General features: G+C 38.5%; 1 protein-coding gene across 6 annotated transcripts in view; it reads left to right on the top strand.

The window, feature by feature from the left end:
* The window catches only part of TBC1D8B (TBC1 domain family member 8B), a 106,619-nt gene that overhangs the window by 23,252 nt on the left and 62,645 nt on the right, over positions 1-20,722 (top strand). For all 6 annotated transcript variants that reach the window (XM_049873145.1, XM_049873144.1, XM_049873146.1 and 3 more), the window contains 2 exons: positions 1,702-1,909; positions 3,311-3,478. In XM_049873145.1, the coding sequence (XP_049729102.1) occupies positions 1,702-1,909; positions 3,311-3,478 (376 nt within the window). The remainder of the gene's footprint in view (positions 1-1,701; positions 1,910-3,310; positions 3,479-20,722) is intronic.

Below are 20,722 nucleotides of genomic sequence, written 5' to 3'. Positions count from 1 at the left end.
GGGCATTTGTTTTTTATTTGTTCCTTGGTTGGCCACCATAAACATACTATAGAGCCCTCCTTAGCCATTGTGTTTCCCTTTAAAAAATCCTCTATAAAGCCATCTGTTGATGAGTTATTCATTACTAAGTTTGTATTGAAATGAGATACAGTAAATCCATTTTTGTTTCTATGCATTTTTAAGAGAGCCTGTTGAAAATCATATATATCTAAAAAAATTTTTCTTACTGTTTCTATAAGCATGTATTACTGCTATAATTTAAATAATACCAAAACCCCAAAACCAAACCCACTGCCATTGAGTTGATTCTGACTCATAGCGACCCTATAGGACAGAGTGGAACTGCCCCATAGGGTTTCCTAGGCTGTAATCTTTACGGAAGCAGGCTGCCACATCTTTCTCCCACTGAGCACCTGGGGGGTTCAAACCACTGACCTTTTGTTAAGCAGCCAAGTGCTTAACCACTGTACCAGTAGAGCTCCAATTCAGACAATACAGAAGCATAATAACCATAGTTAAGTTTCGTGCATGCCCTCCCAAGATTTTTAGTGCATGAATTAAAAAATATTTGCAAGAAAACATGAGTGGGCTTAAACAACACATACTGTTCTACAATCTGTTTTTTTTTCCCTTGCGATATTATATTGTGGACATTTTTCCTTTCATATAAATAGACCTCATCTTTTCAAACAGTAGCAAAATAGCCCACTAAATTGCAGTTTAAGTGAAGCTCATATTTATCAGAATTATTTTGGAAGACATGATGAAGTATCACATATTCAAATAGTGCAGGAGGGATGAGTTTAGATTTAACCTTGTTGGATTTGAGTTAGAGTTTATATAATCTGCTTACTCCCCCAGATGGCATTGCTGCCTAGCACTTGTGATTAAACCATAAAACCAAACCCACTGCCGTCGAGTCGATTCCGACTCATAGCGACCCTATAGGACAGAGTAGAACTGCCCCGTAGAGTTTCCAAGGAGCGCCTGGCGGAGTCAAGCTGCCAACCTTTTGGTTAATAGCCATAGCACTTAACCACTGCACCACCAGGGTTTCCAGCACATGTGCTTAGTGCCCCTAAATAATAGTACTGTTTTAAGCAATTGCTTTTTTATTTGTGTATTTATGTTATCAGCCAACCAGTCACCTGTATTTATCGACACCTATCCTGTGCCCAGCGCTGTGCAAAACAGTGTTGTTATATCATGCCTCTACTTTGGATATTTTTTAAACATTCATTTAAATGTTTGTTTCACTGAATTTTGATATTTTCTTTTATGGGATATTCTTCCTTTCTAAACTTCGATGCCATAAATTTTCATTATTTTATTTTGTTTGAACTGAGTAATTCTCTTGATTTTCTGATAACTTGATATGACAATTATTGTCTACCAAGATTGGTTGTAGCCATCATGGACTTCCAGCAAATCAACCCTTAATAGATGGTTTTAAGGTCTACATCATCTCTAACTTTTGTGCATTTTAATCTACTAATAAAATAAAATTGGAAAGAAGAATAAGCAAAATGAGTTTGTTAGGAATTGGTGTGTTTCTTCCATTTTATAGTTTGTTAAAGAACATAGTATTTAATGTTTGACCTATCTGTTTTACAGTGCATTTAGATTAATTGATATAGGCATGTGTACACTTTAGAATTCATCATTTGAGCCCTCCCCCTTCCCTTTTTTTCTTTTCTACAGAGGCCTGGAAAATCGAGCACACAGTGAGCAATTTATTGCCTTTTACAGGCTGCCCAAAGAAGAGACTTTGGAAGAAGTGCATGAATGTTTCTTATGGGTGCCATTTAGCCACTTTAATACTTATGGAAAAATGTGCATTTCAGAAAACTATATCTGCTTTGCTAGCCAGGATGGCAATCTATGTAGCGTAATCATTCCATTACGAGAGGTAATGAAAATTTGGTTACATATCAGCTTTTAGTTTGAAGGTGTTTTCATTCGCAGAGTAAAATCACCTTTAATTCTGTAAATTACTAAAAACTCAATATGCAGTGTCCTTGTTGTAATTTTAAATATTTTTTTTAAGTTAAGTATTCAAGATAGGTGTTCTAGCTCCTGAGATGCTCTCACTTTTTTTTTTCACTTCTCACATTTTATTGACAATAGCTTTTTTCCTTTACAAATAGAAACAATTGTGTAAATTTACATATGTATCAACCTGAGATGGGTTAGCTGTGTATTAACTGCTGGTGAAGAAAACTAAAGTCTAGAAAGGGAAACTGTCTTCAGTTTCACAAAGGAGAGGAAATCTTACTCCTGCTTCCCACTGAGAAAAAGAAAGGACACAGAAAGCACTAATGACCTACAGCCACATTGCTGAGTTCCTTCCTCTTTTTCGCAACAAACCATCAACATCCAGTGACAATATTATGATGTTGATTTTTTGTTTTTAAAGCTGGTTCAGGCATCATCAATTTTCATTACTTTCTTCTCCCCACCCCCATTCTTCAAATATGGTGAGATAAGGCCATTGAATGTGTACTTTTTGATGAATCATTGCCTCTTGATCCTCTCCTTATCATTCAAATAAGACGCCGTAGAGCCATTTCCATGGATTCAGACATACTGGATTGAGAGACTTGAGTTCTAGTCTCAGCAATTCCCTTTCTGCCTGTCAGATAATGGGGAAACTACAGAACTTCGCTGAGTTTTAATTTCCTTATTTGCAAGCATTTTTTTTATTAACTTTTATTGAGCTTCAAGCGAACGTTTACAAATCAAGTCAAACTGTCACATATAAGTTTATATACACCTTACTCCGTTCTCCCACTTGCTCTCCCCCTAAGGAGTCAGCCCTTCCAGTCTCTCGTGACTCAGTTACTTTTAGTAAAGCCTTCCAGCTCTTATTAAAAGTGAAAGTAGAAAAAAATTAAAAATTTAAAAACAAAACAAGGCATTAGGATGACTAAAAAAGGCATTAGGATGACTAAAACGCAGACGTTTGTGACATGAATAGCAAAATACAGATTATCACATTTGATTGTCAAAAAAGAATAGAATCGGTAACTTTCGTGTAGGTTAGAAATAAATTGTCAGTATTGCAGTGCTGAGTTTTTACAATTGTATTGTGATTTCTTTACACGTTAGCTAAACTTTTTCCTTGAGAAGTGAAATAACTTGCACTGAGGTTACTTCTATCAGTGGTACAGCTAGTACCCAAAGCCAATTTCTTAATGTATCACAGGCCAAAACTTTTAGCTATAAAACACTAGGCCCAAACACATTTTGCCTGAAAAAGTATCAACAGTAACAGAAAAACGTGATTCACTTAAATGTTTTTCACCCCCAGGTCTTAGCTATAGATAAGACAAATGATTCCAGCAAATCTGTCGTCATCAGCATCAAAGGAAAAACAGCTTTTCGCTTTACTGAAGTTAACGACTTGGAGCAACTGGTAACCAAACTCAGACTCAGGTGTGGGGCAGCTTCGACTCGCTATCACGATATTAGCACAGAGGTAATTATATAGTAATTGAATTACTTTGAAAAAAAGGCTTGTTTAGTGTGGTCCACTCTTTAAAAAGAAATTTATAGTATCTTTCCTATTCATATCTAGGTTTATTTAAAAAAAGAATGGAAGCTATAGGAATTATGTTCTATTAGTCATTTAATAAAATAGAAGTGAGAAGTAAAGACTTTATCATTTTAGGAGTGTATACTTTTAAAACATTATTATTACTTGATGTTTTTTACTCTGTTTGCTGCTTGTCATATATACACACCTTGTGTACTTCTATATAACTTGGATTTTAACAGCTCAAGCTATATTTGAGAATTTAACAAAGCCTTGAAAAAGAACTCTCCTCTTACTGTTGCCGAGTGACAGCGATTTTAAGCCAGTCTGCATATCTTTTGTTTAATATCTAGTAGGTCAGCTTTATTTTCATAATGTGGCCCACAGCAAAATAGTGGCATATCTGTTTACATAGTAAAGTCTTAAAAAATAGGGCAAATATTCTTGGCAAAAGGAGGTTAAGAGCCTGATTTTGATGCTTAGTATGTCTTTCGTGGAAATATAGAAAGTTAGTTTCAATTCAAATGATTTTTCTTTTTCGATGCCTAGGAGCCCCATTTTTTAATAGATCGATAAAATGTTTTAAATTATAACTATTTATATTTTAATTTAAAATTCAAAGAAAAAAATCACCATAGGTTTTCCTGCCTACCCTATTTTATTGGGTTTGTAGTGTAGAGCTTTTTACCTCTTTCTCTAGAGTAGAGTAGAACTGAAAACATTATAAGTCAATTATCATGCAGTATTGATAAGACTATCCCTTTGATAATAAAAAAGCGTAATGAAAACGTATAATTAAAATACATATGTCATTTCATTTCTAAACACAGAACCTTCATCTTGGGCATCAAGAGTCTTTCTTGCCCCAACTTTATTATCTCTTTAAAGATAAAGTTGCACTGTCTTTACTATCTCTTCTAGTATGTACCATTTGTTTGCTATGGGGACACAAGTAAAATCTGATCAGTGTTGGTAGTTTCTCTCCCATTACCCCCATATACTTACTGATATCACTTTTTTTTTCCCCGGCCTATTCTATTTCAGGTTCAGTCTCTGTTCAATGATGTGCTTGTTTTTCTCTCTCCTTTAATTTATCTGCCTCTCCAAAACCTGGAGAACTGGGATTTTCCCGTGAAAACTTTCACGTGCCTCTCTCTAGTAGTGGGATATGCTCAGTTGTCAAGGAAGGATTTTGTTTCAAAATGAACTTACCCACTCTTGGAGGTTTTAATAAAGATATGTACAAAATACCAAAGTCAGTATTTCTTTTTGGCTTGGAAGTCTAATTTTTTTTTAATTGTCATAACATTGTATTTTCACTTAAGATTTTTATCTTAGCAATGATGAAGAATATTGATCTGTTTTGGTATCATCTGTATATATCTAGCTTTAATGAGTATGTTTTAAAAATTAGTAAAGAAAGTTCTTTAAACAAGAGCTCATACCATTTGATTTCTAAAAAGCAGAAGTTGTAATTAGTTACATTAATTTATAGCCACACCTGAAAGAGAAAAAAATACATTCTGTAATTTTACCAAGCCTGGTGAATTTACAAAAACAACAAAACTTTTTTTTTAATCTAAATCTCAGAGAAACAAGTCTAAATATGAATACAGGAAGAACTTTAGGAGGTTTTTCTTGTGGGTACGTCAAAGATGTGGTACGAAGAACAAATGTTCCCAGAAGCAATTGGGATTATACGTAAGAATTTGATCTGCCTGAATTTTTAAGTAGATGTCGCTTAAAATTCTCCACATTTTAATAACTTAAAACCTTGGTGCACAAATGGGTTTTGATAATTTTTAATAGACCGGAAAATAGATTAATCTTTTATTTTTATTGACACGTATAATCAAGAAATATCACTTAAAGCACAAATGGGTTTTGATAATTTTTAATAGACTGTTTGGAAAATAGATTAATCTTTTATTTTTATTGACACATATAATCAAGAAATATCACTAGATAATTTTTCAAAATTAAATGAAAGAAAATGGGTTCCTTTAGCTTATTTTGGAAACCCTGGTGGTGTAGTGGTTAAGACCTACAGCTGCTAACCAAAAGGTCGGCAGTTCAAATCTACCAGGTGCTCCTTGGAAACCATATAGGCTAGTTCTCTGTCCTATAGGGTCGCTATGAGTCGGAATCAACTCCAAGGCGACTTTTTTTTTTTTAGCTTATTTTTAAGGAAAGTGGCCTATGAAGGGAGAGCATTGCTGAAGATACCTTACTTGATGCTTTTGAAATGCATTATAAGTGAATCATGCCCTGGTGGTGCAGTGGTAAAGAGCTCAGCTGCTAACCAAAAGGTCAGCGGTTCGAATCCACCAGCTGCTCCTTGGAAACCATATGGGGCAGTTCTGCTCTGTCCTATAGGGTCACTATGAGTTGATATTGACTCTACAGCAGTGGATTTTTTTTTTAATATATATAGCATGTCAAAAAGAAGTGGAAATTAAGCTCTTGCCTTAAAGTCTATAGAAGGGCAAATATCTTCTATAGATTATCAAAACATGTGTTGTTAGGTGCTGTCAACATCGATCTCATGTGAAAGAGTAGTACTGCCCCATAGGTTTTTTTTTTTTTTAAGGTTTGAATCTACCAAGCCAAATTTATTTCAAACAGCCATAATTACAGAAAGCTGATACCAGTGACTGATCAGCAAGCAACTCTGTATCGTGTTCAGAATATTGAGATTTCATAATACAAGGCTAGTGAGGTCCTAGACAGTGGGTTAATTATCACAGCTGAGTATCATGGATACTGTTGGTATGCTGGCCAGATCCTGTTTACCTGGCTGGTGAACCCATCCCTCAGAGTCCCTGGGTGATGTAAATGGTTAATGTGATCAGCTGCTAAACAAAAGGTTGGAGGTTGGAGACTACCCAGAGGCACCTTGGAAGAAAGGCCTGGTGATCTACTTCCCCAAAATCAGCCATCGAAAGCCCCATGGAGCACAGTTCTACTTTGACACACATAGGGTCACCATGAGTTGGAATTGACTTGACAGCAACTGGATTGACACCTATCCCCAGGTGGCATGAGCTTTGGCTGGTAATCATTCACCCCATTGCCATCGAGTCAATTCCAATTAACAGCAACCCCATAGGACAGAGTAAATCTGCCCCATAGGGTTTCCAAGGAGCAGCTCGTGGACTGGAACTGCTGACCCCTTGGTTAGCAGCCATAGCTCTCAACTACAGCACCACCAGGGCTCTAATCATTCACAGCTGCCCCATTCTCCAGAGAATTGCCCTCAGTCCACAGAGAGCCATTACCTGGGAACCTCACCACCACCCCAGCTGCAACCAGCCACCAATGGCTGACTGATATGGGAGTACAAAAGGCTGGCCCCCTTGCTTCAAAGTAAGACCAACTCTGAGATGCAGTGTGTGCTCTAGATTTCCCATGGGATCAGGCAGAGGCTCCTCTCCAGCTCCACATCTTGTTGAGCTCCTTCTCCTGCCACAGCCTGCTTCCTTCACTTGCTTTCTCTTAGCACACTTTTCCATAAATCACGAGCACCCCAAGCCCTGTGTCAAGCTCTGCTTCTAGGTAACCGGATCCAGGACAGCAAGAAAATCCAATTTCCTATTAAAAACAAAATTCTAATATATATGATTTATAATCTAATAAATATAACAGACATGTTTTATGAACTTTGTAGGCATCATAGCTTCAAGGTTGTTGTTGTTAGGTGCCGTTGAGTCACTTCCAACTCATAGAGATCCTGTGTACAACAGTGAAACACTGCCCAGTCCTGCGCCATCCTCACAATCGTTGTTATGCTTGAACCCATTGTTGCAGCCACTGTGTCAGTCCATCTCCTTGAAGGTCTCCCTCTTTTTTGATGACCCTCTACTTTATCAAGCATGATGTCTTTCTCCAGGGACTGGTCCTTCCTGACAACACGTCCAAAATATGTGAGATGAAGTGGTGCCATCCTTGCTTCCAAGGAGCACTCTGGCTGTACTTCTTCCAAGACAGACTTATTCATTCTTTTGGCAGTCCATGGTATATTCAATTCAATTCAGAGGCATCAATTCTTCTTAGGTCTTCCTTATTCATTGTCCAGCTTTTCACATGCATATGAGGTGATCAAAAACACCATGGCTTGGGTCAGGCGCACCTTAGTCTTCAAGGAGACATCTTTGCTTTTTTTTTTTTTAATTTAGGTGAAAGGTTAGCTCAAGTTAATTATTCATAATTTATACACATACTATTATGCGACATTAATTGCAATCCCTATAATGTGACAGCACGCCCCCCCTTTCCATCCTGGGTTTTCAGTGTCCGTTCAACCAGATCCTGTCCCTTCCTGCCTTCTCATCCTGCCTCTGGACAGGAGGCACCCATTTAGTCTCGTGTTGGGTGGGTTATCTACTTGAACTAAGAAGCACACTCTTCACAAATATTATTTTGTTTTATAGTCCAGCCTAATCTTTGAAGAGTGGGCTTCGGGAATGGTTTTAGTTCTGGGTTAACAGCGTGTCTGGGGGCCATGGCTTCAGGAGTTCCTCCAGTCTCAGTCAGAGCATTAAGTCTGGTCTTTTTATGTGAATTTGAATTCTGCTCCTTATTTTTCTCCCGCTTTGTCGGGGACTCTCTGTTGTGTTCCCTGTCAGGGTGGTGTCACTGATGGTAGCCAGGTACCATCTAGTTCTTCTGGTCTCACGCTGATGGAGTCTTTGGTTTATGGGACCCTTTTGTCTCTTGGGCTTATATTTTCCTTGTGTCTTCGATGTTCTTTGTTCTCCTTTGTTCCAAGTGGGTTGGGACCAATTGATGCATCTTAGGTGGCCACTCACAAGCTTTTAAGACCCCAGACGCCATTGAACAAAGTGGGATGTAAAACATTTTCTTTCTTTTTTAAAAAAAATTTTTTATTTACTGTGCTTTAAGTGAAATTTTACAAATCAAGTCAGTCTTTCATACAAAAAATTATACACACCTCGCTATGTACTCCTAGCTGCTGTCCCCCTAATGAGACAGCACACTCCTCCTCTCTACCCTGTATTCCCCGTGACCATTCAACCAGCTCCTGTCCTCCTCTGCCTTCTCATCTCTCCTCCAGACTGGAGCAGTCCACATAGTCTCATGTGTCTACTTGAGCCAAGAAGCTCACTCCTCACCGGTATCATTTTCTGTCTTATACTCCAGTCCAGTCCCTGTTTGAAGAGTTAGCTTCAGGAATGGTTTCAGTCTTGGGCTAACAGAAGGTCCCAGGACCATGACCTCCAGGGGTCCCACCAATCTCAGTCAGACCATTTAGTCTGGTCTTTTTATGAGAATTTGAGGTCTGTATCCCACTGTTCTCTGATCAGTCAGGGATTCTCTGTTGTGTTCCCTATCAGGGCAGTCATCGGTGGTAGACAGGTACCATCTAGTTCTTCTGGTCTCAGGCTGATGGAGTCTCTGCTTTATGTGGCCCTTTCTGTCTCTTGGGCTCGTAGTTACCTTGTGTCTTTGGTGTTCTTCATTCTCCTTTGTTCCAGGTGGGTTGAGACCAATTGATGCATCTTAGATGGCCGCTTGCTAGCGTTTAAGACTTCAGATACCACTCACCAAAGTGGGATGTGGAACATTTTCTTAATATATCTTGTTATGCCAGTTGACCTAGATGTCCTCTGAAACCATGGTCCTCAGACCCCTGTCCCGGCCACTCTGGCCTTCGAAGCATTTGGGTGTATTCAGGAAACTTGTTAGCTTTTTGGTTTTAGTTCAGTTGTGCTGACCTCCCTTGTATTGGGTGTTGTCTTTGCCTTCACCTAAAGTAGTTCTTGTCTACTATCTAATTAGTGAATACCCCCTCCCTCCCTCCCCACCCTCATAACCATCAAAGAATATTTTCTTCTGTGTTTAAACTTCTTCTCGAGTTCTTATAATAGTGGTCTCATACAATATTTGTCCTTTTGCAACTGACTAATTTCACTCGGCATAATGCCTTCCAGATTCCTCCATGTTATGAGATGTTTCAGGGATTCATTGTTGTTCTTAATCATTGTGTAGCATTCCATTGTGTGAAGATACCATAATTTATTTATCCGTTCATCCATTGATGGGCACCTTGGTTGTTTCCATCTTTTTGCTATTGTAAACAGTGCTGCAGTGAACATGGGTGTGCATATATCTGTTCGTGTGAGGGCTCTTATTTCTCTAGGATATATTCCAAGGGCTGGAATTGCTGGATCGTATGGTAGTTCTATATTCAGCTTTTTTAAGGAAGCGCCAAATCGAATTCCAAAATGGTTGTACCATTTTACATTCCAACCAGCAGTGTATAAGTGTTCCTGTCTCTCCACAGCCTCTCCAATATTTATTATTCTGTGTTTTTTCGATTAATGCCAATCCTGGTGGCGTAGTGGTTAAGTGCTACAGCTGCTAACCAAGAGGCCAGCAGTTCAAATCCACCAGGCACTCCTTGGAAACTCTATGGGGCAGTTCTACTCTGTCCTATAGGGTTGCTATGAGTCGGAATCAACTCGAGGGCAATGGGCTTTTTTTTTTTTTTGGCTTTTGTTGGGGTGAGATGGTATCTGTAGTTTTGATTTGCATTTCTCTAATGGCTAATGATCGTGAGCATTTCCTCATGTATCTGTTAGCTGCCTGAATGTCTTCTGTGATGAAATGACTGCAGAACATTTTCTTTATAAACTTTGTTATGCCAATTGATCTACATGTCCTCTGAAAACATGTTCTCCAGGCCCCAGTGCCAGCTACTCTGTTCCTCAAAGTGTTTGATTGTGTTCAGGAAACTTCTTAGCTTTTGCTTTTTTCCATTTGTGCTGATTTCCCCTGTACTGTGTATTGTCCTTCACTTCACCAAAGATGATTTTTGTCTACTATCTAGTTAGTGAATTCCCATCTCCCTCCCTCCCCACCCTCATAACCATCAAAGAATGCTTTTTTCTGTGTTTAAACCTTTTCTTGAGTTCTTATAATAGTGGTCTCGTACCATATTTGTCCTTTTGCGACTGACTAATTTCATTCAGTGTAATGCCCTCCAAATTCATCCATGTTGTGGGATGTTTCGCAGATTCATCATTGTTCTTTATCATGGCATCCAATATCCCATTACGTGTAAGTACCATAATTTGTTTATCTTTTCTTCTTGTGATGGGCACCTAGGTTGTTTCCATCTTTTTGCTATCATGAGCAGTGCTGCAATGAACATGGGTGTGCATATATCTATTCGTGTGACAGCTGTTATTTCTCTAGGGTATGTTTCAAGGAGTAGGATTGCTGGATCCTATAGTATTTCTATTTCTAGCTTTTTAAGGAAGTGCCAAATCATTTTTGAAAGTGGTCGAACCATTTTACATTCCCACCAGTAGAGCATAAATGTTCCAGTCTCTCCGCAACCTCTCTAGTATTTATTTTTTTGTGTTTTTTGGATTAGTGCCAGCTTTGTGGGGGTGAGATGGTATCTCATTCTAGTTTTGATTTGCATTTCTCTAATGCCTAATGATTGTGAGCATTTCCTCATGTACCGTTAGCCGGAAACTCTGGTGGTGTGGTGGTTAAGTGCTACAGCTGCTAACCAGAAGGTTGGCAGTTCCAATCCGCCAGGCACTCCTTGGAAACTCTATGGGGCAGTTCTACTCTGTCCTGTAGGGTTGCTATGAGTCAGAATTGACTCAACAGCAATGGGTTTTTTTTTTTTTTAATCTCTTAGCCGCCTGAATGTCTTCTTTGGGGAAGTGTCTGTTCATATCCTTTGGTCATTTTTTAATTGGGTTATTTGTCTTTTTATTGTTGAGGTGTTGCAGTATCTTGTAGATTTTAGAGGTTAGACCCTTATTAGATGTGTCATAGCCAAAACCTTTTCCCCAGTCTGTGGGTTGTCTTTTTACTCTTTGGGTGAAGTCTTTGGATGAGCATAAATGTGTTTTAGAAGCTCCCAGTTATCTAGTTTCTCTTCTGGTGTTTGTGCATTGTTAGTTATGGTTTGTATTCTGTTTATGCCAGGTATTAGGGCTCCTAGGATTGTCTCTATTTTTTCTTCCATGATCTTTATCATTTTAGATTTTGTATTTAGCTCTTTGATCCATTTTGAGTTAGTTTTTTTACATGGTGTGAGGTATGGATCTTGTTCCACCTTTTTGCAGATGGATATCCAGTTATGCCAGCACCATTTGTTAAAGAGACTGTCTTTTCCCCCATTTAACAGACTTTGGGCCTTTGTTAAGTATCAGCTGCTCATAGGTGGATGAATTTACATCTGGGTTCTCCATGCTGTTCCATTGGTCTATGTATCTGTTATTGTACCAGTACCAGGCTGTTTTGACTACTATGGTGGTGTGATAGCTTCTAAAATCAGGTAGTGTGAGACCTCCCACTTTGTTCTTCTTCTTCAGTAATGCTTTACTTATCCTGGTCCTCTTCCCTTTCCATATGAAGTTGGTGATTTGTTTCTCCACCTCATTAAAAAAATGTCATTGGAATTTGAATCGGGATTGCATTGTGTCTGTAGATCGCTTTGGGTAGAATTGACATTTTCACAATGTTGAGCCTTCTTATCCATGAGCATGGTATGTTTTTCCACTTATGCAGGTCTGTTTTGGTTTCTTGCAGTAGTGTCTTGTAGTTTTCTTTGTATAGCCTTTTATGTCTCTGGCTAGGTTTATTTCTAAGTATTTTATCTTCTTGGGGGCTATTGTAAATGGTATTGATTTGGCGATTTCCTTTTTGAAGTTTTGTTTGTTGATGTAGAGGAATCCAACTGATTTTTATATGTTTATCTTGTATCCTGATACTTTGCTGAAATCTTCTATTAGTTCCAGTAGTTTTCTTGTGGATTCTTTGAGGTTTTCTATGTATAAGATCATATCATCTGCAAATAGGGATACTTTTACTTCTTTCTTACCAGTTTGAATCCCCTTTATTTCTTTTTCGTGCCTTATTGCTCCGGTTAGGACCTCCAGCACAGTGTTGAATAAGAGTGATGATAAAGGGCATCCTTCTCTGGTTCCCATTCTCAAGAGGAATGCTTCCAGACTTCCTTGGTTTAGGATGATGTTGGATGTTGACTTTGTATAAATGCCCTTTATTATGTTGAGGAGTTTTCATTCTTTTCCTATTTTGCTGAGAGTTTTTATTACGAATGAGTGTTGGATTTTGTCAAATGCCTTTTCTGCATCAATTGGTAAGATCATGTGGTTCTTATTTTTTGTTTTATTTATGTGATGGATTACACTGATTGTTTTTCTAATGTTGAACCACCCTTGCATACTTAGGATGAATCCCACTTGGTCATGGTGAATTATTTTTATATGTTGTTGAATTCTATTGGCTAGAATTTTTTTTGAGGATTTTTGCTTCTAAGTGCACGTAGGATATTGGTCTGTAATTTAATTTGTCTTTACCTGGCTCTGGTATCAGGGTTTTGCTGTGGCTTCGTAGAATGAATTTGAGAGTATTCCATCCCTTTCTATGCCATGAAGTACATTTAATAGTACTGGTATTAACTCTTCTCTGAAAGTTTGGTAGAATTCTCCAGTGAAGCCATCAGGGCCAGGGCTTTTTTATGTTGGAAGTTTATTACCTCTTCAATCTTTTCTTTTGTTATAGGATTTTTTTAGTTTTTCTACTGTAGTTTGTGTTAGTTTGGATAGGTAGTGTGTTTCTAGAAACTTGTCCATTTCCTCTAGGTTTTCAAATTAGTTGGAGTCCAATTTTCCAGAGTATTCTCTTATGATCTTTTTAATTTCAGTTGGGTCTGTTGTGATATCGCCAGTCTCATTTCTTATTTGGGTTATTTTCTTCCTCCCCTGTTTTTCTTTTGTCAGTTTGGCCAGTGGTTTATTGATTTTGTTGATCTTTTCAAAGAACCATCTTTTGGTCTTGTTGACTCATTCAGTAGTTTTTCTATTCTCTATTTCATTTATTTCTGCTCTAATCTTTATTATTTCCTTTATTCTCTTACCCGAGGCGCCCCACAGAGTTTTCTTTGAGTAAATTTCCAGGTCTTTCTCCTGTGCAGCCGCCGGGTGGGTTCAAACCATCAACCTTTCAGCTAGCGGCTGAGCGCTTAATTGTCGTGCCACCAGGACTCAAAACCGGCACTATCTTACTTTCCAACTTTTTTGATTAGGAGTTGGTTCCTTACCCTATACAATAATGCAGATAAGAGTAATAGGTTTACTCACACAATTGGTTTTTCTTTGCCTTAATAAGAATAAGGTAATATATTTTCTGTGATTATAATATAAATTAGAAACATGTTTTACCGGTGGGGAGTAAATTTGTTTCTAAGTTAGTAAACCAGGAAGTTTATTAAAAATAAAATTAGACTCTTAATTTTAAATTATGGACTGTGGACAGGAGCCTATTTTGAAGTTAAAAAAAAAAAAAACACCAAACCCATTACCTTCAAGTTGATTCCAATTCTGACTCATAGCAACCCTGCAGGACAGAGTAGAACTGCCCCATAGGGTTTACAAGGAGTGGCTGTTGGATTTGAAATGTCAACCTTTTGGTTTGCAGCCAAGCTCTTAGCCATTGTGCCACCAGGGCTCCTATTTTAAGATAGACTTTTGATATTTGAGAGGAGTGTTTCTTTGCGTATTTTTCTTCTAATTTTTGGTTTTACGGGTCAACTCTGGCCCCAACCATGATTTATTTTGCTGACTTTATGAAATATTCTAATTTAAATCTACTCATTTGTGGAAAAAGAGCCCCAGTGGTGCAAATGGTTAAGCTGTCGGCTGCTAACCAAAAAGTTGACCATTCGAACTCACTCAGAGGATCTGTGGCACAGTTCCACTCTGTCAAACGGGGTCTCTATGGGTCAAAATGACTCTACAGCACCTAACAACAGCAACAGTTTTTTTAAAAGTTAACACGTTAAGCAATGTTCATCTTTGCTGTGCCTTTTCTTCACTGTCAGAAGCCACAGACTACTACTGAAGCCAGTGTCAATGCCAAAGACCGAGTAGGCCTGAGAGTACCTCTTAGGATGTCAGTAACGTATGGTGTTTTCTAGACGGGAATGGATTTTGCTCCATATTACCAAAAATAAAATAAACCCATTGCCGTTGAGTCAAATCCAACTCATAATGACCCAATAGGACAGAGTAGAACTGTCCCACAGGATTTCCAAGGCTGTAAGTCTTTATGGAAGCAGACTACCACATCTTAAGTGGCTACTAAATGTGTGCTGAGTGCCAAGTTTATTCCAGTCACAACTATGAGCACCCAAGTAAATGAATAAACAGAATATATGCGGCCATGGGGTAAAACGCCTCCATCAAAAAAAAAAAAAAACCCAGAGGCAAAAAAAAGTTCAGAAATTTTAAGCTTTTTCTTGGATAATCTGTTATACTCTTCAAACAATCCAAATATTAAATTATTTTAAGCTACCATCTTTGGAAGTGAATGAGTTCATGTGGTTTTATGAATACTTAAATGCTAGTGTTTAAGAAGTAATTGTGAATAGTAACCCTGATGGCATAGTGATTAAGAGCTACAGCTGCTAACCAAAAGACTGGCAGTTCGAATTCACCAGGTGCTTCTTGGAAACTCTACAAGGCAGTTCTAGTCTGTCCTACAGGGTCACTATGAGTCAGAATCAACTTGATGGCAATGGGTTTAGTTTTTGGGGGGTCTTAAATGCTTGCATTTAAGAGGTAACTGTTAATAGGACTGTCATACTTATTATTGTGTTTATAGATTTATTTTGGGGGTTTCATCACTCAAGAGGTTATTTGTATTTTCCATCTTGGATACTTTCGTCCAGTTTGGATATACTACTAATAGATAAACACGTGCTCCATTCATATAGTTTAAGGGAATGTACCTTGCTTGAAATCTAGAATACAAGCATGAATTTTTCAATCTGTATTTGCAAAAACATTCCTCATTACAGACAGAGCTAGAGAAAAATGTAGAACAAAATTCAAACTCACAAAAAAAGACCAGACTTACTGGTCTGACAGAGACTTAAGAAACCCTAAGAATATTGCCCCTGGACACCCTTTTAACTCAGTACTGAAGTCACTCCTGAGGTTTACCCTTCAGCCAAAGATTAGATAGGCCCCTAAAACAAAACGAGACTAAATGGGCACAATAGCCCAAGGGCAAGGACGAGAAGGCAGGAGGGGACAGGAAAGCTGGTAATGGGAAACCCAAGGTCAAGAAAGGGAGCGTGTTGACATGTTGTGGGGTTGGCAACCAGTGTTACAAAACAATAGTGTATTAATACTTTAATGAGAAACTAATTTGCTCTGTAAACAAACCTTCATCTAAAGTACAGTAAAAAAAAGTTTTAAAAAATTCCTCAAAATTCCTCATTAAAATAACTAAATTTGATATTTTGTAGTAAATTAGGTGATTTGTCAAAACAAACTTAAAAGTAGGGAACTGTTGTAATTTGGGACCTATAATCATTAAGTAATGTTCCTTTTATCAGCTTCTTCTACCCTACCCTTATATTCAAACATTGAACTCAGTACTCCTTTCTAACTTTACCTGAATCTTGTCTTAATGTCTAACCATCCAAGGGTTTCAAGTTAAAATATCACTGTATTATTCCACCCTAAGGTGGTATTTTTTTGCCACCTCAGTCATGGGCATTCTTTTCATCTTGCTTAATTACTAAAGTTAAAGGGATGACTTTAGTGAGCCTTTCAAAAAAACCTTAGTGGTAATTCAGATGTTTCGTATAGCTATAATCCACAGAAGCTGATAACTGATATGTTTTAAAAGTAAACGTTTTGGGGATCGTACAATTCATATGGAAATGGAAGGGATTCAGAATAGCTAAAACAGTATTGAAAAAGAATAAATTTCGATGACTCACATTCTCTGATTTCAAAACTTATTACACAACTGCAATAATCAAGACAGGTGTGATAATGGCATAAGGATAGACTAAGTACAATAAATTGATAGTTCAGAAATAGACCTTTACATTTATGGTTAGTTGATCTTTCACAAGGGTGCTAAGGCAATTTAATGAGGGAAAGAATAATCTTTTCAACAAATGGTTCTGGGACAATTGAATATCCACATACAAAAGAATGAAGGCGGACCCCTTCCTTAACTCACAGTGGATCAGAGTTCTAAATGTAAGAGTTAAAAATATAAAACTCTTGGATAAAACATTGTTGATCTTCATGACCTTGAATTAAGGAATTGTTTCTTAGATATGACACTAGTTACACAAGTGACAAAAAAAAAAATAGATTGGACTCCATCAAAATTAAAAACTTGTACTGCAAATAATACCATCAAGGAGGGCGGAGCCAAGATGGCGGACTAGGCAGACGCTACCTCGGATCCCTCTTACAACAAAGACACGGAAAAACAAGTGAATCGATCACATACATAACAATCTACGAACCCTGAACAACAAACACAGATTTAGAGACGGAGAACGAACTTATACGGGGAAGCAGCGATTGTTTCCAGAGCCTGGAGCCAGCGTACCAGTCAGGTACGGCACAAGCACAGAGACCTGCTCCACCCTCCTGAACTAACCCCGGGAGGGGGACCAGCCGGTTCCACGGGCGGCGTGGGACGCAGCCGGTAGGAGAAGTCCCCGGGAGGCAGTGACTGGTCTTGGAGCAGAAAGAGCAGCATCCGAGCCGGGGAACCGTCCCGCAGGGATTTGGACTGGACGCAGGTACGCCATAAACACGGAGAGTTGCTCCACCCCCCTGAACTAACCCCGGGAAGGGGACCAGCCGGGTCGCGCGGGCGGCGTGGGACGCAGCCGGTAGGAGAAGTCCCCGGGAGGCAGCGACTGGTATTGGAGCGGGGAGAACAGCGTCCCAGCCGGGACACTCGGTCACGGCACAAGCACGGGGACCTGCTCCACCCATCTGAACTAACCCCGGGAGGAGGCTCAACTGGTTCTCGGGGCGGCACGGCCACGCGGCTGGAGGGACGAGAAGTCCCCGGGAGGCAGCGACTGATTTTGGAGTCGAGAGTGCACCGTCCCAGTAGGGGAGCCTTGACGCTGGGCGTGGGGCTGGAAGCGGAGGATCTGACCGTGACTCCAGCAGGCCAGACCCCCCGGGGGCAATCTCCACACAGCCAGCACACATAGGCGACGCGCCCGCGGGAATCTCAGATATAATAGTCACTCCAAGCAAGACAAGCAACTCTGGCTATATTCTGAGGTGCTACTCTCCTATCTCTCTGTTCCCTCCCCCACCCTCCCCAGGCGGCTTCATTAACATCTGAATAGCCTGAGCCAGAGGGAGAAATCTGATAGGGATCTGACTGCATTTTTTTTTTAGCGGATTTTCTGGAAAAACTAGTTTCCCAGTGATGGCTCGGAGACAACAATCCATATCAAACCACTTAAAGAAGCAGACCGTGACAGCTTCTCCAACCCCCCAAACAAAAGAATCAAAACCTTTCCCAAATGAAGATACAATCTTGGAATTATCAGATACAGAATATAAAAAACTAATTTACAGAATGCTTAATGATATCACAAATGAAATTAGGATAACTGCAGAAAAAGCCAAGGAACACACTGATAAAACTGTTGAAGAACTCAAAAAGATTATTCAAGAACATACTGGAAAAATTAATAAGTTGCAAGAATCCATAGAGAGACAACATGTAGAAATCCAAAAGATTAACAATAAAATAACAGAATTAGACAACGCACTAGGAAGTCAGAGGAGCAGACTCGAGCAATTAGAATGCAGACTGGGACATCTGGAGGACCAGGGAATCAACACCAACATAGCTGAAAAAAATCGGATAAAAGAATTAAAAAAAATGAAGAAACCCTAAGAATCATGTGGGACTCTATCATATAAAGAAGGATAACCTGCGGGTGATTGGAGTCCCAGAACAGGGAGGGGGGACAGAAAACACAGAGAAAATAGTTGAAGAACTCCTGACAGAAAACTTCCCTGACATCATGAAAGACGAAAGGATAGCTATCCAAGATGCTCATCGAACCCCATTTAAGACTGATACAAAAAGAAAAACACCAAGACATATTATCATCAAACTCACCAAAACCAAAGATAAACAGAAAATTTTAAAAGCAGCCAGGGAGAAAAGAAAGGTTTCCTTCAAGGGAGAATCAATAAGAATATGTTCTGACTACTCAGCAGAAACCATGCAGGCAAGAAGGGAATGGGACGACATATACAGAACACTGAAGGAGATAAACTGCCAGCCAAGGATCATATATCCAGCAAAACTCTCTCTGAAATATGAAGGCGAAATTAAGATATTTACAGACAAACACAAGTTTAGAGAATTTGCAAAAACCAAACCAAAGCTACAAGAAATACTAAAGGATATTGTTTGGTCAGAGAACCAATAATATCAGATATCAGCACAACACAAGGTCACAAAACAGAACGTCCTGATATCAACTCAAATAGGGAAATCACAAAAACAAACAAATTAAGATTAATTAAAAAAAATAAATAAAAATACACATAACAGGGAATCATGGAAGTCAATAGGTAAAAGATCACAATAATCAAAAAGAGGGACTAAATACAGGAGACATTGAACTGCCATATGGAGAGTGATACAAGGCGATATAGAACAATACAAGTTAGGTTTTTACTTAGAAAAATAGGGGTAAATAATAAGGTAACCACAAAAAGGTATAACAACTCTATAACTCAAGATAAAAACCAAGAAAAACGTAACGACTCAACTAACATAAAGTCAAGCACTACGAAAATGAGGATCTCACAATTTACTAAGAAAAACGCCTCAGCACAAAAAAGTATGTGGAAAAATGAAATTGTCAACAACACACATAAAAAGGCATCAAAATGACAGCACTAAAAACTTATTTATCTATAATTACCCTGAATGTAAATGGACTAAATGCACCAATAAAGAGACAGAGAGTCACAGACTGGATAAAGAAACACGATCCATCTATATGCTGCCTACAAGAGACACACCTTAGACTTAGAGACACAAACAAACTAAAACTCAAAGGATGGAAAAAAGTATATCAAGCAAACAATAAGCAAAAAAGAAGAGGAGTAGCAATATTAATTTCTGACAAAACAGACTTTAGACTTAAATCCACCACAAAGGATAAAGAAGGACACTATATAATGATAAAAGGGACAATTGATCAGGAAGACATAACCATATTAAATATTTACGCACCCAATGACAGGGCTGCAAGATACATAAATCAAATTTTAACAGAATTGAAAAGCGAGATAGATACCTCCACAATTACAGTAGGAGACTTCAACACACCACTTTCGGAGAAGGACAGGACATCCAGTAAGAAGCTCAACAGAGACACGGAAGATCTAATTACAACAATCAACCAACTTGACCTCATTGACTTATACAGAACTCTCCACCCAACTGCTGCAAAATATACTTTTTTTTCTAGCGCACATGGAACATTCTCTAGAATAGACCACATATTAGGTCATAAAACAAACCTTTGCAGAGTCCAAAACATCGAAATATTACAAAGCATCTTCTCAGACCACAAGGCAATAAAACTAGAGATCAATAACAGAAAAACTAGGGAAAAGAAATCAAATACTTGGAAAATGAACAATACCCTCCTGAAAAAAGACTGGGTTATAGAAGACATCAAGGAGGGAATAAGGAAATTCATAGAAAGCAACGAGAATGAAAATACTTCCTATCAAAACCTCTGGGACACAGCAAAAGCAGTGCTCAGAGGCCAATTTATATCAATAAATGCACACACACAAAAAGAAGAAAGAGCCAAAATCAGAGAACTGTCCCTACAACTTGAACAAGTAGAAACTGAGCAACAAAAGAATCCATCAGGCACCAGAAGAAAACAAATAATAAAAATTAGAGCTGAACTAAATGAATTAGAGAACAGAAAAACAATCGAAAGAATTAACAAAGCCAAAAGCTGGTTCTTTGAAAAAATAAACAAAATTGATAAACCATTGGCTAGACTGACTAAAGAAATACAGGAAAGGAAACAAATAACCCGAATAAGAAATGAGAAGGACCACATCACAACAGAACCAAATGAAATTAAAAGAATCATTTCAGATTATTATGAAAAATTGTACTCTAACAAATTTGCAAACCTAGAAGAAATGGATGAATTCCTGGAAAAACACTACCTACCTAAACTAACACATTCAGAAGTAGAACAACTAAATAGACCCATAACAAAAAAAGAGATTGAAACGGTAATCAAAAAACTCCCAACAAAAAAAAGCCCTGGCCCGGACGGCT

This window comes from Elephas maximus, chromosome X (genome assembly GCF_024166365.1).
Source record: "Elephas maximus indicus isolate mEleMax1 chromosome X, mEleMax1 primary haplotype, whole genome shotgun sequence".
NCBI classification, from domain to species: domain Eukaryota; kingdom Metazoa; phylum Chordata; class Mammalia; order Proboscidea; family Elephantidae; genus Elephas; species Elephas maximus.
Note: the sequence above shows the minus strand (reverse complement) of the source record. Positions and strands in the feature narration are given on the sequence as shown.